General features: G+C 53.0%; 12 protein-coding genes across 12 annotated transcripts; 9 read left to right on the top strand and 3 right to left on the bottom strand.

The window, feature by feature from the left end:
* The first annotated feature begins 3 nt into the window (after nt 1-3).
* BD324DRAFT_53954 (Vaculolar membrane protein-domain-containing protein) lies at nt 4-1,366 on the top strand. The gene is made up of 5 exons (XM_022013009.1): nt 4-84; nt 118-251; nt 294-375; nt 413-524; nt 565-1,366. Coding segments are annotated over exons 1-5 (1,062 nt in total). The 5' UTR covers nt 4-83; the 3' UTR covers nt 1,298-1,366.
* Nucleotides 1,367-1,594: 228 nt separating this feature from the next.
* On the top strand, nt 1,595-3,780 carry BD324DRAFT_648151 (kinase-like domain-containing protein; the record flags this gene model as incomplete). The annotated part of the gene is made up of 2 exons (XM_022017793.1): nt 1,595-2,818; nt 2,863-3,780. The coding sequence occupies 2 exons, from the start codon at nt 1,595-1,597 to the stop codon at nt 3,778-3,780; spliced, it is 2,142 nt and encodes a 713-aa protein (XP_021874953.1).
* A 53-nt stretch (nt 3,781-3,833) lies between these two features.
* On the bottom strand, nt 3,834-4,613 carry BD324DRAFT_648152 (hypothetical protein; the record flags this gene model as incomplete). The annotated part of the gene is made up of 2 exons (XM_022017794.1): nt 3,834-4,307; nt 4,350-4,613. 2 exons carry the CDS (start codon nt 4,611-4,613, stop codon nt 3,834-3,836), a joined length of 738 nt encoding a protein of 245 aa, XP_021874954.1.
* A 1,686-nt stretch (nt 4,614-6,299) lies between these two features.
* BD324DRAFT_574553 (hypothetical protein) lies at nt 6,300-7,453 on the top strand (the record flags this gene model as incomplete). The annotated part of the gene is made up of 4 exons (XM_022013068.1): nt 6,300-6,597; nt 6,633-6,950; nt 6,991-7,134; nt 7,176-7,453. The coding sequence occupies 4 exons, from the start codon at nt 6,300-6,302 to the stop codon at nt 7,451-7,453; spliced, it is 1,038 nt and encodes a 345-aa protein (XP_021874955.1).
* Nucleotides 7,454-8,974: 1,521 nt separating this feature from the next.
* Nucleotides 8,975-9,987, top strand: BD324DRAFT_574754 (Thiamin pyrophosphokinase; the record flags this gene model as incomplete). Its single annotated transcript, XM_022013085.1, has 4 exons — nt 8,975-9,146; nt 9,198-9,270; nt 9,308-9,476; nt 9,517-9,987. 4 exons carry the CDS (start codon nt 8,975-8,977, stop codon nt 9,985-9,987), a joined length of 885 nt encoding a protein of 294 aa, XP_021874956.1.
* Nucleotides 9,988-10,640: 653 nt separating this feature from the next.
* BD324DRAFT_613935 (hypothetical protein) lies at nt 10,641-14,301 on the top strand. Its single transcript, XM_022014549.1, has 17 exons — nt 10,641-10,905; nt 10,958-10,993; nt 11,047-11,119; nt 11,169-11,688; nt 11,730-11,938; nt 11,977-12,238; nt 12,291-12,313; nt 12,367-12,439; nt 12,488-12,549; nt 12,589-12,768; nt 12,813-12,881; nt 12,921-13,062; nt 13,103-13,246; nt 13,298-13,369; nt 13,411-13,974; nt 14,028-14,090; nt 14,141-14,301. The coding sequence occupies exons 1-17, from the start codon at nt 10,713-10,715 to the stop codon at nt 14,219-14,221; spliced, it is 2,766 nt and encodes a 921-aa protein (XP_021874957.1). The 5' UTR covers nt 10,641-10,712; the 3' UTR covers nt 14,222-14,301.
* A 65-nt stretch (nt 14,302-14,366) lies between these two features.
* On the top strand, nt 14,367-17,049 carry BD324DRAFT_644319 (hypothetical protein). Its single transcript, XM_022017589.1, has 11 exons — nt 14,367-14,829; nt 14,890-15,013; nt 15,085-15,182; nt 15,234-15,595; nt 15,652-16,010; nt 16,065-16,208; nt 16,259-16,349; nt 16,396-16,499; nt 16,552-16,581; nt 16,629-16,867; nt 16,908-17,049. Exons 1-11 carry the CDS (start codon nt 14,510-14,512, stop codon nt 16,957-16,959), a joined length of 1,923 nt encoding a protein of 640 aa, XP_021874958.1. The 5' UTR covers nt 14,367-14,509; the 3' UTR covers nt 16,960-17,049.
* Nucleotides 17,050-17,136: 87 nt separating this feature from the next.
* Nucleotides 17,137-18,430, top strand: BD324DRAFT_54290 (ankyrin repeat-containing domain protein). Its single transcript, XM_022013010.1, has 3 exons — nt 17,137-17,580; nt 17,644-18,003; nt 18,061-18,430. Exons 1-3 carry the CDS (start codon nt 17,401-17,403, stop codon nt 18,172-18,174), a joined length of 654 nt encoding a protein of 217 aa, XP_021874959.1. The 5' UTR covers nt 17,137-17,400; the 3' UTR covers nt 18,175-18,430.
* A 43-nt stretch (nt 18,431-18,473) lies between these two features.
* Nucleotides 18,474-20,435, top strand: BD324DRAFT_54688 (DHHC palmitoyltransferase-domain-containing protein). The gene is made up of 9 exons (XM_022013013.1): nt 18,474-18,812; nt 18,861-18,994; nt 19,040-19,102; nt 19,150-19,214; nt 19,259-19,284; nt 19,332-19,418; nt 19,469-20,064; nt 20,105-20,174; nt 20,215-20,435. The coding sequence occupies exons 1-9, from the start codon at nt 18,689-18,691 to the stop codon at nt 20,301-20,303; spliced, it is 1,254 nt and encodes a 417-aa protein (XP_021874960.1). The 5' UTR covers nt 18,474-18,688; the 3' UTR covers nt 20,304-20,435.
* BD324DRAFT_54616 (hypothetical protein) lies at nt 20,281-22,028 on the bottom strand. The gene is made up of 6 exons (XM_022013011.1): nt 21,878-22,028; nt 21,331-21,812; nt 21,265-21,290; nt 20,826-21,214; nt 20,668-20,759; nt 20,281-20,624 (listed from the first exon to the last, which is right to left on the bottom strand). The coding sequence occupies exons 2-6, from the start codon at nt 21,713-21,715 to the stop codon at nt 20,473-20,475; spliced, it is 1,044 nt and encodes a 347-aa protein (XP_021874961.1). The 5' UTR covers nt 21,716-21,812; nt 21,878-22,028; the 3' UTR covers nt 20,281-20,472.
* Nucleotides 21,738-23,410, top strand: BD324DRAFT_613946 (S-adenosyl-L-methionine-dependent methyltransferase). Its single transcript, XM_022014550.1, has 7 exons — nt 21,738-22,239; nt 22,276-22,450; nt 22,495-22,523; nt 22,573-22,658; nt 22,709-22,940; nt 22,992-23,081; nt 23,132-23,410. Exons 1-7 carry the CDS (start codon nt 21,822-21,824, stop codon nt 23,317-23,319), a joined length of 1,218 nt encoding a protein of 405 aa, XP_021874962.1. The 5' UTR covers nt 21,738-21,821; the 3' UTR covers nt 23,320-23,410.
* Nucleotides 23,411-23,479: 69 nt separating this feature from the next.
* On the bottom strand, nt 23,480-23,875 carry BD324DRAFT_613947 (hypothetical protein). Its single transcript, XM_022014551.1, has one exon. It carries the CDS (start codon nt 23,720-23,722, stop codon nt 23,537-23,539), a length of 186 nt encoding a protein of 61 aa, XP_021874963.1. The 5' UTR covers nt 23,723-23,875; the 3' UTR covers nt 23,480-23,536.
* Between the last annotated feature and the right edge of the window lie 841 nt (nt 23,876-24,716).

A 24,716-nucleotide genomic window follows, 5' to 3' on the forward strand; every position in this document is an offset into this window, starting at 1 on the left:
TCTAGCTCTTGCGCCACCTGACGAAGATCCTTCACGATGCAGCCTACTCGGGCCAACAGGTCTGCTCGTGCAGGGTCTCAGTGAGTGTATATGGATCCATTTTGTCTAATCCACCAGTGGGAATCTTTGTTCTCGCCTCGCTGGTTCTCAAGCGTCAACTTGAGAAGAACAAGCGGCCTTGGCGGATCTGGCTTTGGGACGTATCAAAGCAGTTGGCCGGCCAGGCGGTCATCCATGGATTGAATTTGCTCGTGAGTCATCCATGACAATGCAGCTCCTGACGCGTACCTCAGATCTCAGATCAGTTGGCTCTCGCTGCGCACAACAATCCTTGCTCAGTGTACTTTTTAAACGTCTTGATCGACACCACCATAGGTGCGAGCAAACTTGGTGCTTCTGCTCATTCCATCAGGCGTCGCCATATTCTATTTTTCCCTCAAAGGCTGGACATGGGTATTCAGCAAGCAACTTCATCTTGAAGGCTTTCAGAGTGGACACTATGGGGTTCCCCCAAAGCCATCTTTGTGAGTTCCTCCTTACATCCCTAGTGCTGATTCAGGATAGCTGGTGGAAGCAGCTCATCCCCTATATACTGTCTATCATCGTCATGAAGCTGTTGGTCCTCCTTCCCCTCACGCTTCCCCGAATATCCGATCTCCTCCTACGTTTCGGTCATTTTCTCCTCCAGTCCTTCGCCCCCTCTGTCCAGGTCGTCTTTGTCATGGCATTCTTTCCCTTGGTCATGAACATCGTCCAATTCTGCATCGTAGATCAAGTCATCAAAGCGAGTGGCATGAGCGAGGAAGATGGCGCCGACGAGTATCAACGAATCCCAACCGAGGGTGACGTGGAAGCTCCAGCAGAATCGCCAGCACAACTGCATCGCAATTTACGTAGCAAATTGGCTTCACCATTATCGTCTCCAAGGCATCGAAAATCACCGCTGTTGACTTCGGCAGAAATTCAACCCACATCGAATCAAGTGATCTATGGCAGCACAGGAACTTCGCCCAGTCCTTCGCCTGGAGACGACGCGGCTGTCAGCACTTGGGTGCGGATGGCTAGACGTCGTGTCAGCTCGGATGGGAGCACGATACATCCTGACGGGTCAGAGGATACGTTGGGATTATATCGAGAGAGTAGATCTGGAGCACCGTCACCAGATTCCGCCATGGGTCCGAGACTCGGCGCCAGTCTCGAGGGGCCACCGAGGGACAGAATCGATGGAGATCGGCTGAGACGTAGTCTGAGCCCTAGTGTTAGTCCTCGTCTGAACGGCAAGAGCAAGGCTGCGTAGTGCGCTCATCGTAATCAATTCATTATGTTGTAAAGAATCATACTTGCATGCTCTGACTGCTCCGCTCGGCGTAAATGGCGAAATAGTGTTTTGATGATGAATTCCAAGCCGATCTCGGAAATATTATGGATGATGGGTAGAAACGTGGTCCCCCCACTCAACATTGACTGATCCATGTCTCTGACGCCAACCTGCATGCGGTGAACAGCTCAACTTGAGGTCAATGTGAATCACAAAGGAGAGCGCGATACAGGGTAGAGTCGATGGATCCATCAGACTCCCCACTTGTAACCTATCATGACCATAACGCGGAATCTAGAGCCGACATCTCTGCTAGGTCGTCATCAAGGCGATATAAGTATGTGGACGACGCCTCACAGTCCTGCCCTGGAGGACGACCTTCTCGCTCGTCGTCATAGGCCGTTCACCCCTGTCGCCACTAGCCCATTCGGTCATTCACCCGTCGAAACCCGTGAAAGCTCATCTGTCGGCTCACCGCGAACCGCATCCTTTTTTGATACCTCTTCGTCCGATCTCAGTCCTCCTGCGCCAGCTCCAAAGCTAGACGCGGTACCCCGAGCCGTTCCATCCTTCTCGCCATCACCCCTGAACTTATCGCGAGAACCGAGTCTCCAGCCGCTACGTCTGTCCCTGCAGGTGGAGACTGCCAAAGACAGGATCGGCGGAGAACAACCTGACGATCAACTTTCCCCTCTTCACCAATCACCGTCTCTCCCCTCTTCCCCCGGACCTTCATGGCGTCCTCCCGTGCCACCATCGTCACAAGACCTCAAGCTTCGACTATTCGCCCAAAGTCCATATCTTCTAGGCGAGGGACGTTACGCCAAAGTCTACCTCGCATCATACAAGCACGATGTCGGACCGAAACGAACACAAAATAGCGAGGCGCCGTGGAAGCTCTGTGCTGCCAAACTCATGGCGTCTGATCGAGATTCTCAGACGATGGGTCTACGAGAAGCCTTTTTCCTCAGTCGACTCACCGGGACCGCAGCGGCCAGCGTCAACCGTACCCGAGCTCTATCCCCGCTTGGCAGGAAACTGGATCTGGACCCAAGATCAGGCAGAGTGTACATCGTCAAACTGATCGCGGTCAAAGAGGAGGACAGTGAGCGGCGAACGACAGGTCCGATGGTCCACGGGCGATCCTCCAGTCTCGCTACGGACGCAAGACCACTGCAGAGGAAGAGAAGCTCTACTTTCGGTGTGAGCGCCATGACAGTGGATGAAGCGTCGTCGACGAATGGCAATTCCCTCTCCTCGTATCCATCTCTGCCTGAACTCGCTCAAGTGCAAAGAAACGGGCCTCAGCCTTCGCTCTCCCGACTCGTCCTGCTCCTGGAACACGCAGAACTCGGTACTCTCGACCGATTCCTTCGAACGAGTCCATCCCTTGTGGGGAAAGAACTGTGGGGCAGATGGGCCAGGGAAGGTACAGAGGCTCTAAATTGGATACATCGACAAGGCGTCGTTCACGCCGATGTGAAACCAGGCAACCTTTTGGTGAGTCTCTGTTCCAACGGGGCAGACGCTGATTTTTTGTCCAGCTCACAAAAGACTTTCACTTGCGGCTATCAGACTTTGGGTCGTCACTGCTGATTCATCCGACGCAGCCTCCCACGGATGGGCTAGGGCTGGGAACATTGCCGTTCTCTCCGCCCGAGCTGGTCGACCCTTTGCGATCATTCTCCTTCCCAGTCGACATCTTCGCCTTTGGAGCGACATTGTACCAGTGCTTGACCGGTCGCGAACCATACCGCGGAGTCAGAGCCATGGAGATGATGCACCATGTCCGGAGAGGTGATCTTTGGGAATGGGAAGAACGAGCACGCATCAGCAGGATTGGAGAGGAAGAAGTCTCGATTTCGTCGAGTCCATATCCTTCGGCTTGGCGAGGAGTCGTACCGGGTGAAATGGTTCGTCGAGGTGGATCATTACGTATTCAGCGGGATGCCAGTCCAACGACTTTCAGGTCGAGTAGTGGGCCCAAGAGACGACCACGACTAGGTCGAATGTCCTCCACGGAATCACTTCAGGCTAGTGAAGAGTTGTTGGAAAGTACGAGCGAGTCACCGGCGGGGGTCAAGTTGTGGGCCAGGTGGATCACACGTCCTTCGACACCGAGTACCGATGCCATTTCAGCTCTATTGAATGGCTCAGGAGAGCCAACAGCAGAGACTTCACCCATGCGTCAATCTGCACATCGACAGGCTACTCTGTCCGTCGCCTCCCCTCAGTCTGAGTCGACTCCATCGAGCCCTCCACCGACCGTACTGCCCTCCTTGTCGAGCTCCTATGGTGACGGCTCGCCATCGATGACGTTCCTGGAGGGGGCGGATCTGGTCAGCGATGAGATTCGAACAACGATCCGCCGCATGGTTCAGCCGGATCCAGCAGAAAGACCCACTGCTGCCCAGCTTAGGCGACTCTGGAGAGATCTTGAGATTGGCATAGAGATCGAATAATCAATCATATGGTATCCAACTCAATTGTTGTATTGCCAATGTACAAATCTTGATCAACCAAAGATTTCATCCATCGCGTCTCGTTTCGCTCTCTTCTTCTTCTTTTGCTTGGGCATGGGTGTTTCGCCGGCCCGTTTGGTGAGGGCGGAATTCTCGGTGGACGGAGAGATGGTCCTTTCTGGCGGCGGTGCTGTCTTTGCAGGTTCCACGCGTTGGTCGTCGATAGATTTGACTGCTATTTCCGCATTGGTTCTTGAAACCTTCTGACCAAAGTCCGCCTCCGTTGCCAGATCCATGACCTCGGTGGAATCACCAGCGGATGCCAAGAGCTCTCGAGCAGCCACGTCATTGCCGTCGATCACTCCTATCAGTTCATTCTGACTGATCCCCAGGACGGCAGCGATATGAGCAGTCAAGATGAACAATCTCGCGTAGATGCCCAGCAGAGCCATCTGGAGGGGCAAAAAATGTCGCAGCTCGATCTGCTGTTGAACGCTCTGCGCGGCCTTGATCAAGGTCATTACAAACTGCTCAAGTGTCAGCGAAACAAGACTGATGATAGGCCTCACCTTGCGTAGAAGGTTGCGATCGCGCCTGCTTGAAGCTGAGTCTCCATCCTCTCTGATACGCTCGGCGACACCTTGGACCAACTTGCTCAAACGGATAATCTCCGCGATTCGTCGATAGAAGATTTGACTTCGGTGCTGATCTTTTGATCTCTGCCGTAACGCCTTGAGTACCGCAAGCTGATTTGTGAGATGCGACAGGACAGAGCTGTGAAGATGAGTTCTCTGAGCAGAGTCGCTTGTGCGAGTGGAGCCGCTCATGGCCATGACATTGAGATGGATGGATGAACAGTGAAATTTGTTGACCTGCTGAGGGGGGCAATAGTAATAATTTTGGCGTGTTTCAGAATTCCTTGTGCCAAATCAGGAGGTGTGGCCTCGACATCCTTCTGGCATCATCATCATCATTCGCCCCTCTTCTTCTTCAACGTCCTCACGGTTGTCATTGACGTTCAGTTGGATCCATCCACCGACCTCACACGAGCGAGCGATCAGCTTCTGCACAGACGCTCAACCACTCGTTACCGGCGCGTCATCTCCTTTTTGCCGCACGACCCGCACATCCGTCGGGGTCCTTTCCAGAAGGGACCCTCCCTCGACAGCATTGAATCAACGATAAACACCAGCGTTCGCGAGCTTTCTCAAGATCTCTTTGTAAGGGCGTATGAGCGTATCACTGAAGCAAGATGGATGGACAAGGTGAGCTCAGATGGATCTGACAATGCTACGTTTGGACCCATCTGCCGTTCTTCCTCGCTTGGACCGTTCAGCTGTCCCCTTTTGTCCCCAAACGATGGACGCGCCCTTGTTAACTTTGTCAACAATGCCTTTGGATACATACGAGACTGACTTAGCATCGTCTTAGCTGTTGAGCCGCGTGCAGGTTCCAACCCCCCTCTTCCCTCCTATTCCACCTCTCCGCCTTCATCCTCTTCTGTTCCCTCGACCTTTCGACGATTACCTGGACTTGGAAAGACTCCATTCAGGAGAGAAAAGATTCCTGTGTCGAGCTCTCCTTCCCGTCCTAATTCTCCGCCCTCACAATCGAAGGGCTCCTTGGACAGGCACAGGCTCCCTACTTCGTCTTCCCACAAACGATTGGCGACGTTCCCTTCTACCGCATCTGATTATCTGGATCGAGTCCAATCTGATACCTCGACTTCGGTTTCGCCAATTCCACCTCAAAGGTCAGTGTTATCATCCACCAGAACGTCATCTCTGCCTGCATCACCTGCTCCCCCTTCTACCGACACTACATCATCCATCTTACCGGTAACTCCCCGCTATACCTCGACGCCTGCCTTTCCCCTTGGCCCGACTCAACGAGACAACATGGCTGCCATTTCTGTCCCACCTATGCCATCTGGACAAGCAGACCTTGATCTGGAGCCGATCACGTACCCGGCTCGTCTGGCTCAGACCAAGCCGCCTGTCTCCACTGGTCCGATGTCAATACTGAATAAGACGCCAGACAGCGCCTTGGGAACATTACCGACGTCTGTGGGAGGGGCCCCCCAGACTTCCGGTCGGTCGAGAGTCGAGAATGCAAGCGAGCTTTCTGCTGGACATGGAGACGCCACATCGACAAGGCCTGCTGCAAGCGCAGATATGACAGCGAGGACGTCGTCACGTCCAGCACCTCTCGCGGATCCAGATGCCACCAGCCACGCCTCAAATGTCGGTCGAACGACCACATTCACCGAGGTCACAGCTGCGACCGCTGGCAGCACTCACGATGAGTCTGCATCAACGTCCAAGCGAAGACCATCTCACGTCCATACATCATCCAACACTCCGACCAGCTTACCTCCCCAGGCCGACGGAACTGATGCTTTGACGGTGCGTGACAGGACGTCCCGTCATAATGCTAGCAAGCCTCTGCCTGCGCCAGGGAAGGGAACAGTCTTTCCAAAGCTCCCTTCCGCCACCGTCAAGCGCGCTCCAACGTCGTCCATGTACTTTTCAAGCCTTCCCATGCACGGGCAACCGCCGGAACAGCCGCTGAGAGCGCATACCGGAACTCTGGTTGGCGATCGAATCTGGTTCATCGGTGGTGTGGATGGCAAGAACTGTTGGCGGGGTGTGGCATACTTTGATACTGAGACCTTGTTCTGGGGCTCAATAGAGACGTTTGGAGAGCAACTTCCCCCGCTGAGAGCACATACTACGACCTTGGTAGGGACAGATTTGTACATCTTTGGTGGTGGAGACGGTCCAACATACAGCAATGACATCTGGGTATTCGATACGAGTGAGTCTTTCAATGTGACCTGGCTCACGCTGCAGTCACCCACCGATTCTCTCGACCATCAGTCGCTGGATCGTCATCCGGTCTGCCGCCACCACGCCGAGCACATACAGCCATTCTCCACAAGCACTATCTGGTCGTATTTGGCGGTGGTAACGGACAAGCCGCACTGAACGATATCTGGGCGTTGGACGTTTCTGACCCTGGTCATTTGACATGGCACGAATGGAAGACCACTGGTGATAGGCCGCAAAAGAAGGGATATCATACGGCGAATCTGGTGGTGTCAAAAATGGTCGTTTTCGGAGGCAGTGATGGACACGCTAGCTTCGCCGATGTCCATATCTTGAATCTAGGTGAGCGATTTTTGACAAAGCTGCGCTGACTCGATCATAGAGTCCCTGGTCTGGACGTTGATCACAACGGAGGTCACGAACAATCGGCTTTCCCATACCTCGACTCAGGTCGGGTCATACTTGTTCATTATTGGCGGGCACAACGGTCAGAGCTATGCCCAAGACGTTCTCTTGTTCAATCTCGGTGAGCTTGCCTGCTCCATATCCTTCTCTGACATGCCCCAGTCACTCTTCAGTGGGAGTTCAAGACACCCGCAGGTATGGCCCCGCCGGGTCGAGGGTACCATGTGTCGCTACTTCATGACGGGCGTATATTCATCTCGGGAGGATACAATGGAATGGCAGTGTTTAACGATCTATGGGTCCTTGATCTCAGCGCTGCGGCTTACTTGCCACAAGTGGTGAGTTCTACCGCTGTAAGTAGCTTCCTGCTCATCAACCTGTTCAGACGACCTTTGATATTGACGAGACTGCTGGCGTACCGCGACGTGATGCCATCGTGACGAGCTGAGGATGTACACACTCACTGCCTTGTATGCATATATAGTAGAATCCACTTTTCAGCGAGGTATTTTGCCCTGAGCTTCCCGCTCGCAGTCAACGTTTCGGAATCTGAATTGAGGGTTGGGAAGCTGCACATCCAGATTCATTTTCAACATTGCAACGCTCCTCTCAAGTCTTCGGTACGCCATACAATGAGTCACGCTCGTCCCCTATCCTCAGCGGGGTATCGAGTGAGGTTCTCCACTACCAGTCCAGCTCGTCATACCTATTCTTCATCTGGCGAGGATTCAGACGATGATGACTTTCAACATCAGGATTCCGATGTGTTTGACGATCCTGGACCTTCTAGACGACTCTCACACCGTCAATCGCTGCCTGCAAACTTTGTCGCACCTCAGCAGCCTAGTCAAACCTCTTTCCCCCCTCCTCCTAGGAGAAGCGTGACGCCCAGCACCTCCACACCTCCCGCCCCCTCGAAGCGATCATTCTTCTCTCCCAAGAAGTCATCGCAAAAGAGCAGCAGCACACCCAACGGCCATACCCATACGGGGGACCACACTGTCACCGCTGCCTCCCCTTCGACATCACCTCAGTCCATTTCGTCGGAGAGACTTGGTCAGATGACGTTTAGCTCGCTGGAGAACTCTCTAGCTAAAGCTCCTCCAAGTCAACGTACTCCGTCTTCCCTTGGCTTTTTCAAATCCAACAACCCATTCAGAAAACGACATGCTAGTCAACCGACCCCTTCCACGGTACCTTCTGTCCTTTCTGCTCCGGCTCCTCCACCTCCAGCCCCAGCCCCTCGAAAGTCTACTTTACTGATGCCACCTCCTCCTGTCCCGCCTCCGAGATCGAGCAATCGACCGAAAGCGACTCCCCCCAGATCCGGTACACCTGCTCCTGGAGCCGCAAGTGGAGCCAGTACAGTATTGACTATTGCGTCTGGGTCCACTACCAAGGCATCATCGAAACCCAGTGCGAGTGTTGGCGCTGCTCCTGAGACCCCTACCTCTCGGCCAGCGCACCGTCGAGCATCCATCTCCTCCGAATCCACCGTACCCAGTCTGCCGAATCTCTCCCTCCCCAAGTCCATCAAAAAAGGTCGCTCTAGTCGAGCCTCCTCATCCTCGTCCATGGGATCCTTTTCCGGATCTCTTCAAGGTGCGACGAGTGCAGTAAACCCCTCCGCGATCATCAAGAAGAGTTTGATGGCGGCGGAGCAGGCAAGAGAGTCGAAGCTGGATAAGCAAGGCGATGGCTCTGTTCAAGTGGTTAAAAAGTGGGAGCCTCCTCAGGCTGAGACCTTGCTTCAATCGATGAACGGCAAGTCGGCTGCCTCCATAACTCGATCCAGCTCTGTCAAGACTTGGTCACCTGCATCAACACCTAAACTCGTCAGGAAGGCAACGGGTGGATCTGTCAAGAACGCGGCCATCATTCAAAGCGTACATTCGGCTTTGAGAGATGCAGAGGCAGATGACGGACCTAAATCTACTCCAGTCCGAAAGGTCAGGCCCAAAATGGACTTTGAATCGATTGCGAAACGCCACGCTGCCCAAGATCCAAATGTGCTCTTGTGGAGCTGCACAGATCTCTTGTCGAACAAAGGCAGTCGGAAGAACAGGTACGCGATGATCATTCTCAACCAGCCGATCACCCGGAAAGATGTTTTTGTAAGGGCTTGGGCTGCCAGTGAGTTCACTCTTGGCATACGCGAGAAGCCTGTGCTGACCTCGCTGTCAGGCGAAGTCCGATTGTGCGCTGATGGAGGCGCTAACCGACTCTACGATCTGTGGGGTCCCTCGCAGAGCTCCAAGTGAGTCGAGCTTGCCTTACGCCGCTGACCTTTCGAGATACCTTCCCGACATGGTCAAAGGCGATCTCGATTCACTCCGCCCTGAAGTGGAATCTTTTTATGCATCCAAAGGCGTAACTATCAAGCATGACTCGGATCAATATTCGACAGACCTCATGAAGTGCATGGAAGAGGTTGAGAACATTGAGCGAGCCTCTGGCAGGAGGGTGAGAGTATCCGTATGAGTCGTGTATCTGACCAGTGCAGTACTCGTTGGTATTCATTGGCGGCCTCTCAGGACGCGTGGACCAAACGGTACACACTATGCACATTCTTCATAAGCTACGCAAGACTCGACCGCTCACCTTTGTGTTAAGTTGCGAAAGTCTAGCTTGGACTCTCGATGCTGGATCTCACCTCATCGATATTGATCATTCCACCATGGGTCAAACATGTGGTATTCTTCCGGTTGGAGTGGACAGTGCAACGGTCAAGACAAAAGGACTCAAATGGGATTTGGATTGGGCGACCTCGCTTGATACCAGTGTCTCAACGTCGAACCACCTCCTCCCCTCCGAGCCAGTCGTCCAAGTGCAGACAAGTCGTCCGTTGCTGTGGTGCGTCGAGATTAAGCCCAATTTGGATGCTGCGCCAGTACCGGCCGTCCGAGATGTCAAGAGCCCAGTCGGCGTTTCTGAGTTTGGCACTGGAAGGGTCTCCAGAGTTGGGACGTATTAGCTTTACACATCATCTTCGTGTGGCCCGGGGCCAGACTTCTGGTTTGAAGGGATATAGAGCCATTAGATTCGCATACTGTACGTTGCCAATGCATCTTGGGGCTGAAATGAGATCAAAGGCTGGACTGCCAAACCTTTGCTTGGCTTCTCCGGCGGGCGAGTTCAGTGTTTGTCCAATGCCACATGAGGCAATGCATGTCTAAATGCTTATACAAGCTGAGAAGGGTTGGTGGACATCGGACGAATTCGTGTACTCAAATCATGGTCGCTACAAGCGGATTGAAACGGACAGGCCTTCATCTCGTAGCTCAACCTGATCTGGAGCAGCGTGGAATGTATGTGCGGGGTATGGCCCGATTTCGGGACTTTCCGTCGCGAGACAAGTGGCAATTAGTATGGGTCGAATGGGGGTATCTGACGCCTTGCTGGAGAATGGATCGGAATGCTGGATATTCAATCCCTCTGTCGACCCTGATCGCCTTTCGCCTTCGGAAGACTTTGGCCTATCTTTCATGTCGCTAACCACGATATTCCCCGGACCTCAGCCCCCAAGCCACGATGGACCATTGATTGCTGAACGGTGATCGCCGCCCCGAGGCCGCGCCGGTTTAAATTCCGAAGACGGGGCCAGCGGCGGATTCGGTCCAGGTGCCTCATGCACAATAGCACACATCCTCTCGCCCCTCAGAGCCTCGACGTCTAGTGACTGATATTCACCATCTGAGGATGTCAGACACGCCCATGTCCCTGCTCAACCACGATGCTTGGAGTAAAAGCAGTGAAAGTGAAAGCAATGACACCCCAAAACAGTACAAAGGTGATCATGGCAGAAGTCCGACATCGGGATCAGGTGCTCCTCCAATCGGACCTCTGGAAGGGGTTAAATCTACATCGTCACAGAAGATCTTGAGTTGTGCCGGTGAGTCCGCGCTGGTTTGCGAATACCTTCGTGACTGACGCGCTCCGCACAGAGTGTCGACGGCTCAAACTCAAGTGTGACAGAGAAGGCGAGTCCTTCCTTCTCCTTGTCCTTCGCTCCTCGGGTGCTGACATGATGCAGTGCCCTGCTCAAATTGCGTCAAACGGCATTGCAAGGAGCTCTGTCCAAATGGTATCAAGACTACGAAGCGATCGCAAGTCGACATGATCAGCTGTGTGACACTCTCGCTGACCGGGATACAGGGGCGGACTTACTGCTCAAGCGGCGGAGCAATTACAGAGCCGTCTCTCATCCCTTGAGAGGCTTCTAGAGAGGCACGGCATCGATATCGGACAAGGTCTGCATTCCACCGCCAATGACACGCGGAGTCATGCTATCAATCCAAACGGTCCTGTCAAAAGGACTCTTTCTTCCGACGATAGCTACCAGCCTCCGGATAAACGAAGCAGAGGCGAGATGTATACGTCTGATCGCTTGGACATGCCTCACACACGACGGCACAGTGAAATGGGTTATCCATCTTCAGCAGAACGTCACGAGCTACACTTGCCTCTCCCCTCTCCCAGTTTGTCGAGCGGTCGACCTTACGCTACTCCCATGCAGAATGCGGGTCCAAGTGGATCTGGTCATGGTACAGCCAGGAGCTTTGGATCCGGTCCACTGCACTCTCCGATTGAGCATTCGCATGGAACGCTGGTGTTGACACAATCTGGGAGCTCAAGGTATCTGGGTCCGACAGCCGGGACGGAATGGTTGAAGAATGTGGGTATCGTCCCCGTGTGTCTAAGCTCACGCGTGCACAGCAAGAGCTTGACGAATATCGCTCCACCTCACCTTCACCCAGTCCAAAAGATCCGCAGACGACGTCGGAGCCAAATGTACAATCGACGCCTCATTTTCCCTTCTTCCTACATGGGCAGGAGCGATCATTCGAGGATCTATTATCGGAGCTGCCTCCCCCCGATGATGTCGAGGTTCTCGTGGACTGTTACTACCGCTACTTCACGTGGAAGTGAGTGTCGAAAGTCAGAAAGGTCCTGACGAGGTCAGCCACGATGTTGCGCCTCGTCGATCCATACAACCACTACTGAACCGGGTCCTAGGCGATCGGCAACCCGTCAAGATCTTGGCAAAGAATATTCATCCGCAGCAGTTGGCATTGGTCTACATGATCTTGGCCATCGGGTCTCTGTACAACTTGGAGCTGCCCCAACACGATCCTCAAGCTGAGGACTTCCTGTTGCTGTCGAAAAATTGCCTCACAAAAGGGGATTTCCTCAATCACAATACAATGCCGGGTGTTCAGACTCTGGTGAGTTGCGTTTGCGGAATCGTGACAGGCCCTGGCGCTCACTCTGAAATAGCTTATGATGGGTCATTACCACTTGTGTGTAGGCTCTCATGATTAACTCTAGTGACGACTGACCGTGGCTGAAAAAGGGAGACGGAAAAGGGCAGGAACGGAAATCAAGCTTGGCCATTGTGGGGATTGGCGATGCGCATTATTGTTGCCGTGAGCCTGAAACGGGATGTCTACAATCCCCGAGGCTCACTCGAGCAGATGGGATTGCATAGAGATGGCGGACGTTGGAATCTGCCATTCGAGGTCGTTGACGAGAGGCGGTGAGTCGGGAGTCGATAGCCGCCCGCTGACGATCTCAGCCAAGTGTTCTGGGAGGCACATACCATCGAAGTCTTTCAGGCCAATTGCTTCTCCAGACCGAGCTGTTTGGTGCCACGATACATTGACACGGCGTTCCCAGCACCTTACCCTCCTCCGGACGATCGTTATCCGAAAGCGTACAAGACATTAAAATATGAGATTTGTCAAATGTCTGCTAGGTCAGTGTTCGGGAGGATCAAAGAGCCACTCTGACTTTCCTCAGAATCCTCGATATGGGTATGGGCGTCGAACCTGCACCCTACGCCGATGTGCACGAGATGTACTTGAGACTGTGAGTGGGGTCTGCTAGTCGGAAATTGAATCCCCTCAGGTGCGAATTTGAGCGTCAAATACCATACCATTTCCGATGTCGAAGCGCTCTCTCCGCCTTGCCCTCTGTCTATCCCGATCCAGCGGTAGCAGTGCTTGAAAGTCCAGAGCCGAATCGCCGCCAGATCACACAGTCTTTCCAAGTGAGTTAGCAATTTGCTGGCTCGGCTCAAGTTACCACAGCAATTCACCTTGTCTCTCAATGTGTCTGAGAACATACTTTACCTTCAACGACCCTACTTCGTCATGGCGATGCACGATCAACCTATGGATCCAACTCGATCGATCTATGGGCATTCATATCTCGCTGTAGTAGAGCGATGCAATGTAAGGCTCTCAGTCTCTCCATGAGGACTCGCTGACTGCGTTGCTCTGCAGGTAATCATTCAGGTCGTTCAGGGTCTCTACAGCTTACATCCCACTATCAGCGTTCGGCACTGGTTTTTCTGGGTGGGTCAAGTGTACCAAGTCCTCCTGCTGAGGCCATGCAGTATCATCTGTTCACTGCGGCGGTATGTGTCGGAACACTGATCCTGCGCAATCCACAAAGTGTTCTCGCCCAATTTGCCCTTGGCCAGATCGATCAAGCGATCGATCTCTTCTCGGCAGTTCTGAAGCACAATCCCTCCCCATCCATGGTCCAGAACCGTGAATGGCTTGTCCGACTACGCCAACGGGCAGTGGCCAAGATCTCCCATGAATCTCACAAACCGAGTACGAATGATACCTCGCCTGCCTCCTACGAAGGGGAGGAAGATTTAGAGCTCCTTGGCTGGAGAACGAGATTGATAGAACAGGCCGGGGCTGGAGCGCATCGAGCAACGAACATCATCCCAAAGCCAAGGATGGATATGCCTTTATCTTTGGGCTTACGACCAGAGGCTCTCCCATCCGGTTCGCTAGGAGGTGCTCAGAGTGCCAATTCTCCTCTTCCACCAGCAGTGGCCGAAGTCTTGCAACAGCATCTGGACTACTCCTTGGATCCCAGCATGATGGGTGATAGCCGGGGCAGCGAATCGACACAGATTGGTGCTGATTCTTCTACGGATCTTCTGGTGGGTGGTGAAGATCTCCCACAGGGAGAATTCGCTGAAGGGGTCTCATCCAGTTACACCAATATTGGGATCCAATGATCTTTTCGGATGCGCGGACTGATCAAGGACCGCTGCCGGTTAGTCTCGGCACTTTTATTAACGGTTCTAGCTGACCCCGGCCATGTAGTCTACAAACTGGTGGAGTTGGGACAGTATGGGGCTCGGTAGTGATCTACAGTCTAGTCCGTTTGGTCATGGAGGACAGTAGGTCGCAGTAGTGCATTAGCAATGCTTCTGTATCGTCTGTTGCGAACATTTCTGGCTGACATGTGAATGAATGCCGCCGATCAATTCAATCGGTTCAGCGGGAAGCTGGGATTTTTTTCCTTTTTCCTTTTTCTTGTTCTCCAATCGGTTTTTTGATCATTCCCCAGGTTCGCAGATCTCTCTCACTCTTCAGTCGTCTTCATACCTCGACCCAGTAGAACAACGATCCACCATTCTTTCCCGTCCAGATCCGGCATTAGGGTCGAACCGCCGAGTCAAGCGAGCCCCAATGACTCAGACTTGGCGGTTGACCATCCGCAGATACATGTTGAACAAGCGTCTCAGATTCTCCAGGATAGCCATTCTTGCTTTCGTGATTGTCCTATGGTTTACCTTCATCGGAGTACCGGGATCATCTGGTCAAGATGACTTGAGCCAGACGGACCCAGCTGCTTTGTATCGTGCTGGACCGCCTCGATCGGAGGACGCAGCTCATTCCTCTAGCTCTGGATGGTCCACTTTATTCGGTAGATCCAAGCCAGTCAAGAAACATCCTATAGAGCTATTGATACAGAGGGCCGAGAAACAGTGGGAGGACGTCAATAAGAGGTGAGGAGATATCGATGGTGCACCTGACTTTGATGGATCCTGGCTGATAAGGCCTCACAGGCAATCCAAGACGCTGAAATCGGCATTCCACGAATATCAGAAACGATTTGGGCGACTACCACCAAAAGGATTTGATACTTGGTGGAAGTTCTGCGAGCAGAACCATGTAAAGATACGTGATGATGTTAGTGAAGCCTGGTATTGCACAGGCGATATTGCCCAAGTTGACACCTCGCTGACGACATGTATCTGCAGTACGACCAAACTTATAACGATGTCGCACCCTTCTTCGCCCTATCCCCAGAGACCTTTAGAGCCCGGGCTCAAAAGCTCGTCGACACTCAAAGCACATAGTGAGCTGTCGACACAGCCAGCTTTATGGGAACCCGACTGACGTCAAGTAGCCAGCTTAATCTCATCCCCGGCAACTGCTCCATAACTGGGGACAGAGCCGGCTCGGCGCGTGGCAAGCTCTTGTTCAGGCTCATCGCTCCTCTCGTGGACCTCTTGCCTGCTCCCATCACTTTCTCCATGTCTGATCACGATCTGGGGTCCTGGCTCGTCGCGGATGACCAACGCAGACATCTGAACGAAGCAATCTCGCAGCAACGATTCGTAACGGAGCAAGAGCTTGCTCCGTTTGAGAAACGGATAGGCAGGGTGGTCGTGAAGGGACTGACGTCGGCATGCCCAGAGGACTCTCCAGGCTGGCAGTATGGTCTAGCTCAACTTGATGGAGGAATGTTACCACCCCCCAGGACTGATGGTGAAGTTCTCCGTCATGAACCAGCACGCACTGGCTAATGCTCGCTCAATGTGTAGAAGTTACGTTCCTTCACGACATGGACATGACCAGGGACTTTTGCCTCAATCCGTCCCTTTTGGCAGTACACGGAGCTTTATCTTGGGATGTGCCCCGTGACACTATTCTTCGCCCGATTGGACAATTATCAAAATTCACTCGCAATGCAGAATTCCTCACAACTCCCCTCGAAGCATACGAAAACCTCACGGATCCCAAAGCGGCATCGAAATATACCCCTTGGGAGTCGAAGACCGTGAACAAATTGTTTTGGCGAGGGAGTACCACTGGTGACTCGTATTGGAAGAGAGATGGTTATGATTGGCGAAATAGTCATAGACCCAAGCTCGCTCTCATGGCGCAGGCTTCGGCTTCGGAGGTGTGTCCCCGCGCAAACAAAAGATGGCTTTCTTTCTGCTGATGTCGCGTGAAGACGAATCATCAAGGTCACCCCACTACGAATCCCAAAATCAATGTCTGGGTAGAGAGAGGTAATGACGCCAAAATGGAAGAGTGGGATCTAGGAGTGTTGAACGATCGATACATGGATGTTGGGTTAACGGGCAAACCGCACCAGGTCAGTCGAGCTCCGATCACTTGCGCATACTTGACTGATCAATCTGGCAGTGCCGAGAGGCCGATGGGACCTGTGCAGAAATGGCTGAAGACATCAAATTCAAGGAACGGATCTCACCCGAGGTTGCCTCCCGGTTCAAGTGTGAGCAGAGCATTAGCTGTGTATGAGTGTACGTCTGACAGCTCAGACATGCTGGATGTGGATGGCAACGGATGGTCTTCGCGTTTCCACCGTCTTCTGACCTCTGGCAGTGTGGTTCTGAAGGCGTCTTTGTATCCCGAGTGGAATTCGGTAAGCTGGATCGTGTAATTCCGCGACCCTCAGCTCATCGCGCACCCTTCAGGCTTGGCTCACACCGTGGTATCATTATGTGGTATGTAACTCAACTTGTGTGCCCCACTTGAAGCTCACAGCCCGCAGCCGGTCCAGCTTGACTATTCTGATCTGTACTCCATCATGGCCTTCTTCGTAGGACCGCCAGACTCATCTGCAATCAGTTCGACTGAGGCCGCTTCTGGAGCTGGCAAGAAGGGGCATGCGAGCCCTCAAGTCGGTCACGATGACCTTGCCAAGCAGATTGCTCTACGTGGCCGGCAATTCGGCGAAGAGTATTGGAGGTGGGAGGACATGCAGGCGTACATGTTGAGATTGTTGTTGGAGTGAGTTTCAACCTGCTGGATATCAAACTCATGCACCCAGGTATGCTCGTCTGCAAGCTGATGATCGGGAAAATTGGGTTTATAGAGGTTGATTGGGCTATGATGCGTGGCGATTCCAGAGCCGCTATTTTAGGTATCCTGCATTGTTGATCTTACTCGTCATATGCATGCCATATTCACAGCTCCATGCCTAAGCATGTCAGTCTGGATAGACTAAACAACCTTGCGGGAGCGTAGCAGCTTTCGCCCTTATTAGCTGCAGAGCGTCCATCCATGGGACTGGCCCTGTTGGTCAGTCATTGATTTTGATTTTACATCGCCTCGCGCGACTTTGCATCATCTTGGCTTGAATGTCCATTCTCGTCCTTTGTCTCGCGCTCCTCCGCCAGAAGATCAACAGCTCGTCGTCTGACAACCAGCTCTGCCAAGGTAGCTGTACCCCGTGTTCTGTCCTTGCGACTGGCAGACCGATTCCGCTCCTGTCGAGTTGATTACTCAGTCCGGCGGTAGCTCAAAACTCGTATCCGCAAGCCATGGATGGCTCTGGCTCTCCGTCCTCTTTACGACCCATGGCACCTTCCCCTAGACCTCAGAACGAGGAGGAAGAGCTTCAAGTTGGTCCTATAGATCCATTGTCAGACCCGGAGAGACCAAGCATTGAAGTTGGCGTGGAAACGATTCGACCGCCGCCTCCCCCTCCTCACCTAGACGAGGTAAGCTGTCCTACACTGTCTTTCCCAGCTGCCAAAGTGCTGAGGTCAACGTCACAATCACAGAGTAGCATTCATGCTATTGCTCAACGAGGTGACACACTCGCTCTCTCCAAGCTATTGGAATCTGACCGGTCCGTGAACCTATCAACGCGAGATAGCCAAGATGTGACGCCATTACATTGGGCAGCAATTAACGCTCATATCTCGACCTGTCGATTTCTTCTAGATAATGGTGCGGAGATAGATCCGATAGGAGGGGAGCTCAAAGCGACACCACTCCAGTGGGCAGCGAGGAATGGACATCTCTACGTCATACATCTTCTGTTGAGCAGAGGTGCAGATCCTAATGTACGGGATGGTCAGGGGTTCAACACCTTACATCTGATTACCCATTCCAGTGCGGTCATGCCGCTTCTGTACATGGTGAGCTTCATCTTCAGTCGATGGAAACAGGAAGCGAGAGTTGACGGAGGATTTCAGCTGCACCAACCCATCGCTATCGATGAGAAGGATGACGACGGACATTCAGCTTTGATGTGGGCCGCATATCAAGGTGGGACACAACACTGCAATACGATTTTGGTTCTTGACTGACGGATGACAGGCGACGCCATATCTGTAGACCTCCTACTGCGTCACGGAGCGTCCGTCGAGACACGCGACAATGCTGGTATGACACCACTACATTGGGCGGCTGTAAAGGGCTCGTCACCCTGTATCAGGTATCTACTAGAAGCTGGCGCAGACCTCGATGTCAAGGAGAATGCAGGAAAGACAGCGCGAGATATGGCGGAGGAGCTAAAAGGGATTCTGCCGTTCCAGAGAGGTCTACAAGAGGCGGGATACACGTCTCTCGGAGCGAAAAAGTTTGGCCGCTTCAGCGAGGTGAGTAAGAACGTGATACTGAACGAGCTCACCATCCATCGCAGGTCAACACCACTCGAGTCATCTTTATTCTCCCCACAATCATCCTGTTCCTCATCTTCAAAGTCTTTGACACTGTCCCCATACTCGTCGCATTCCCTTTGGCATTGGCTCTATTCATGGCCATGCAGACGGTGAGCAAGCTTGGTTTGAAGCTCCTTTACTCATCAGACCACAGATCGTAATGCGTTTATTGCTGTCACACAGGGCAGAAGACAATCCAATATCATCTTCACCACATTTCGCCGCTATCATCACGGCCTCTCTAGTATGGGTGTTTTATGCTTGGGCAACTCGTCTACTTCGAGGTAGGAATGCCAGGCTTTCTAGTTCGAGGGCTGACGTTTGACCTCCAGGGACGCCAGGTCACGCTTTCACCAATCTTGCGTTCCTCGTCTGCGCTCTCCTATGCAGCGCTAGCTTCTATAAAGCCATACGGACAGACCCAGGATTCGTACCAAAGCCCTCTGGGGGCTCAGACGTGAAGATGGTGAGCGTGATCCAAGGTGTCGGGACAAGCCTGACATCGGAGCAGATGTTAGAGGATCTCGTCGATGCTGGACGACTGAACGGGACAAATTTCTGCATCTCATGTATGGTGAGTAGGCCTGGATCGATCAAAGACTTCGCGCTCAGGTCGCATAGACGAAGAAGCCTCTTCGCTCAAAGCATTGCCGGGTTTGCAAGCGATGCACTGCTCGGTACGACCAGTGAGTTGATGAACGCGTTTGCCTTGCGTGCTGAGCATCGTCAGCCACTGCCCATGGATATGGAACTGCGGTAAGCACAAAGAAGGGCACCCGGGCTCTGGTCTGATGCGCATTCAGTGGGATTCCGCAATCATCGCTACTTTCTCTCTTTTGTCCTGTTCTTGATCGCTGGCATAATCCTGTTCGACCGATTGACGATCGATTGTGGGTCGTCTTCAGGCTGCTATCTTTGAGTCCGCTGAATTCTCGGTCAGACGTCTTGGAGAACGCTCCTGCATACTCCCCTTCCCCATCCCCTGGCCTGACCGTCTGCGACTTATCGGAAACACTGTGCCGGGCCGGATCATATGACGCCTTCCTCAGCGCTGTTGCTTTCTGGGCCACTTTACAGCTGACATGGACATTAATTCTCGGCGTGTCCCAGTTGTGGCAAGTATCTCGACAAATGACGACACTAGAGGTCTCAAATCTGGGTCGCTACGGGTACATGGGCGGTCGAGGCGGTCAGAGCCTTAGAGATCAATCCGGGGCCATGCGTCAAGCTGCTGCAGTAGGCGCAGGCGTGGGACCGATGGGTGCGAGCGAGAACGCACCGCCTGAGAGTGGCATAGCTGGCCCGGATGGGAACTTGATAGCAGCCCGAGGCCCTGCAAAGCACTCGCATGGTCCTCACGGACACGCGCACTCTCACGGTTCATTCCCTGTACGGTGCTGTGGAGCACTGTGGAAGGGGATTTCTGGTCCGATGATGCAAGTGCTTGGTCTTGATCGATTCACCAAAGGCAAAGCACTGGGAGGTATGAGAAAAGCGGGCAGAGATCAAAACCCATTCGATATGGGCATCATACAGGTGGGTTGCAACAAGTCAGTCTGATCACTGACGAGGGTAGAATTGCAGCGATTTCTGGCTCCATCCCAACGACATCGACTACACTCAAGTGTACGAGATACCAGCTGAGGGTGAGTGCTATCTCTTCACTTTCCGCTGATCAGACTTCAGGATGGAAGTCGTATAGACGTCGGGCGAAAATGAGCACAGGAGTTGGCGCCAAAGGAGCCTACGAGCCGGTCAGCGGGGAAGAAGTCTAAAGTCTAGCTCGATCAGGACGTCTTGTACAGCGGTCCGCTTCTCATGCACTAATGGCCATCATCTCGACATGTCTCAGTGCTTCTCTGGAGACCTTCGTGCGTGGCATACAGGCATGACGGCTTCATCGCTTGTCGTACGGGTCGTAGGTCGTTGACGTGTTCGTGTCGGTCATGATGATTCTAGATCTCCTGCTTCGTCATCTTCTCCAGCCTCGATATGATGCCGAGATGCAGCGGAAGCTGCCCGGTCAGCCGACTCCATCTTAGGCTGATAGCCTGCCCTCGCGAGCTCCCTGGCGATGAAGCGTTCGACCAAGAATCCTACATCCATCAGCTGGAGTCAAAGTGACCAAGCTGTACTGACCCATGGCGAGCAGAGCCGTACCGTCCAAGGATTTGAACATGTCTCTTTGCTTGTATTGCTTTCGATATCCTCTCTTAGGAGCTTGATCAGGGCTCTGCGCCCCTGAGCCCACCCCTCCGTCATCTTCCCGAGCCAGTTCAGCAGCTTCTTCCCCCTGCCGTCTGCGTTCCGCCAAATCTACCACATTTGGCTGAGCTCGACCATGAGATTCGGCTTGTGACTCGCTGTCCTCCTCCTCCTCTTCCCCAGTTTCTTCAGTTCTCTCCCCTGTGTTGTCTGAGCCGCTCTGCTCATCCCAGTCACTATCGTCCTCTTGGACTGCCCAAGAAGGTACGCTCATCACTCTCCTCCGCTTGATAGGTTTGAGATGGACCCAAAAGTCCTTGTCCAATCCGTTGCGTTCTATCGGCGCTATACCTTCTGTCTGTAAAAGCATCCTCTTCTTTGATCCCCATTGTCTGCGTCGGACTTGCTTCTGAGGCTTCAAGATCAGACTGTGGGCGGTATAAAATTTTGAGGCGTGAAAATGAATACCGTTGAGCAAGTCCTGAAAGGCGTCACGGGCATTCGATATCTCCGTCAGGCGACATAACTCACGTCACTTGGTAAGTCGAGGTCGAGAGCTGAGAGGCATCAATATGCCGCACCTCCAATAGCCCTCACCTGGCGATACAAGCCTCTGCTCTCGCAATTCCGCTCGGATCCTCTCGTTCTCCCGTCTTGTCTCCCATGCCCTTTCTGCCCTTTCTCGATATTCCGCCTTGACCATGCTTAGGTCTTCATCATCCGCCAATTCATCGACATCCTCGTCATGTTCATCATCATCTTCCGCCAACTCGTCAAAGTCTTCATCATCTACCTCCTCAGACACCGCTCTCGCTTTGCCTTTACCACCTGAATCCGTTCGACGGACGATCAGACGCCGCCCGAGGCTGGAGGTCGATCCTGCAACGGACGGGGAAGCGTATATGCTTTTTTTCTGGCGGTAAGTTGTCGCCGACCTCAACGTTCTGACCGGCCGGGATTTGCGCCCAAGCTTGTCTGGCATCGTCCTATAAAGCCATCTTGGGGGTCGTGTAAAAAGACAATCCAATGCTCGACGCTACTTCGATCGCGCGTCACGTAATGGAATTTTCGGACCTGGACTGCATGAAATGCTGAATCAACCTATCTCGCTTCATTCCGTTTCTCAGTATCGCAGCTTGCTCACCTTGAACCCTGCAAGCAGCCCAGTGAATCCCGTGATTATGGCAGACGACACAGAAGAGATCCCATCCGAGCTTTTAACACTGGCACAGGCACTATTGGTCGCCTCAAAATCTGGATCACTCCAAAATGTTAAGGATCTTTTAGCCCAAGGCGCCCCAACATGGTATCAAGACGAGGATTTAGGCTGGTCGTGCCTGCACTATGCGGCAGAACGGAGGATGCCAGAGCTTCTCGAGACTCTCCTAGAGGGTGGGGCTGTATGGAACGCCATGGACTCTTGGGGTAGGACAGCAGGAGAGATCTGCCTGAGTTTGGGAGACAGAGCAGGGTGGGAGGTTATCCGTAATGATGGGATTCGATCAGGTGTGTCGAGTGACAGAACTTCAAATTGACCAACAGAGATGCTTGCCCATTTCCTTGGAGGAACTTCGAGCTCGAGCTCCGCCACGCACCTCAAACTGAGGGCTAATGACCAAAGCTCAGCAGGAAACAACGAGGTTTTCTTGAAGAGTAAACTGACATGGGACCTCGGAGAGGATGGCAAAGAGAGGGTTCTGGACGCAGATGGCAATGGGTAGGTAGATATGGCGCCCAAAGTTCCGGACCTGACGGAAACAGTGTCATGATGGGCTGGGAAGAGCCCCTTAGTAGGTCAATATATCATGAAACAAGAGTGGTATCTGATTCGCTATAAAGTGAAGCAGCACGTCGCACTCATGATTGCAGGACGGCCGGATACTGTGGGGCTCGCTGTTCTCAACATTGGCTTTGGGCTAGGAATCGTGAGTGATGTCTACCCCGAGACGCTAACTCCTGCTGAACACTTGACTAGATCGATAGGATTATTCAGTCCGAAAGTCCGCGGCTTCATATTATCGTAGAAGCTCACTCAGACGTCCTGGCACACATGAAAGCTACCGGAGTCTACGATTGGCCAAACGTCAAGGTGCTGGAAGGCAGGTGGCAGGATCACCTGATAGGCAAAAACCTGAAGCGGGTACTGGAGCTTTCAGCCGACGGCTTCGATGCCATCTTCATGGATACGTTTGCGGAGGGCTACGAGGGTGAGCATGGAAGCTCGTACCATTGGTACAACTGTGTTGACCGGTTGCAAGATCTTAAGACTTTCTTCGAATCCGTCGTCCCGGATATTCTCGAGCCCCAGCAGGGAGTTTTCTCGTTCTGGAATGGGCTCGGTGCCACGAGTCAGTCTGGAGGGGCCCGTCTCATGGAGGTCAATGCTGATTTCCCGCAGATGCAACAATCCATGCGGTCTCATCGAGCCTTGCGGAGCTTCACATGGAAGATGTCGGTCTCCATGTCCAGTGGCAAGACGTGCCCATCGCGGAATCTCAACGCGAAGAGGTCTGGAAAGGTGTCAGAAGGCGGTATTGGGATCTGCCAGGATACAAGCTCCCAATAGCAAAGATGTGTATGCACTAGGGTCCCCGTCGTCCGCTTGCTTCGGCCCCATCTGCCCAGTCACAGCTCAACATCCGAAGCTACCTTGTCAACTCATCTCCGACCATGTTCCGTCATCCGACTACAGAGTTCAGATAAGCTATGTATTCCTCGCCGTTTTCGATCCACTCTGCTCCCCTGCGGATGATGAAGACGCGGTCCCGTTCTGAGACCTATGACAGTACTCGCGTTGCTTCATTCAAGTGAATGTAACTCGAAATTGAACTGCTAGATACACATATAGGGCTATGAGCGATTGGTCTGTGCTGAGCATTCTGATGCCAGATCGAAGCGACGGCGGCAGGCAAGCCAAAACCTCAAAATGGTGAAGGACGAAAGGATGCTGAGGGAGCCGCAACATGTAAGGAGGCCGGTTGACGCTCATGACTCGCGAACCAAAGACGCCTTAGTGAGGTGACTGAGGGGAATCGTATTGTGATCAACCTGGATGGCAACGAGTATACATACGTAGCCGACTATGAGTACTGCCCATGTCTAAGCCTTGTTATGCTCCTCTGAGAACTCTTTCGCAAACGAGTTCTTGCCCGTGATGAAGAAGAGTTTCTCCCACCCGGCAGGCTTGCAAAATTGGTCGTGCATCCCCGTTCCGTACCCATGGTCCCTTTTTCGGATTCTTCGGCCGCACTCCCTACACTTGCGTTGCCACCAATACATGCCTCTTAGGTAAAAGATCATGAGCACGTAGAGGATCAAGGCGATGCCGACCCCAATTGCTGCCCATACCCCTGATACCGAAGCTCATCAGCTCGTTTTATTGACGAGAAGACTTACCTCCTCCTAGCTCGGAGATACCGCTACCGCCATCTGCACCAAGATCTCCGGATAGGGTGTCAGTCTCGGACATGATACGTGAGGCTGATTGCGATATTGGCTTGCTATTCGAGGCAAGCTTACATCTACATAGCGCGCATCTCTCGATTGTTACCTGCTTTCCTGCTGCACGAGCTTCCTCTCAACCTAGGAGATGAGACGTGAATGGACTCCACCCTTTCAGACCCTTGTTTTAGACCACCAAGGCCAGGGAGCGAAGTGCCAGGAATAGCTCTGATGCAGATAGCTCCTTTCATCTATGGCAAAGGGGTAACTAGTCTGCAGCCTTGGGTCAATATCTCTGTGTCTATCGATGGCAAGTAGTGCAGGCGCCTTGCAACGGTCTGGATGCTACGAGGCATGTCTTTCTTACCAGATATCTGGACACACACCCACACACACCTGATTTGATGGAAAGGTGATTCTAGCAGTTCGCGATCTGCGTACAGAATTCATGCAGGATCTAAACTTCTGAGCGCCTTCCTTGACTTCGGTGCTTCTCGTACGTTTCCTTTGCCCCCTGCCTCATCTCTCGTCCGCTCTCTTTC

This window comes from Kockovaella imperatae (genome assembly GCF_002102565.1).
Source record: "Kockovaella imperatae strain NRRL Y-17943 chromosome Unknown BD324scaffold_1, whole genome shotgun sequence".
NCBI classification, from domain to species: Eukaryota; Fungi; Basidiomycota; class Tremellomycetes; order Tremellales; family Cuniculitremaceae; genus Kockovaella; species Kockovaella imperatae.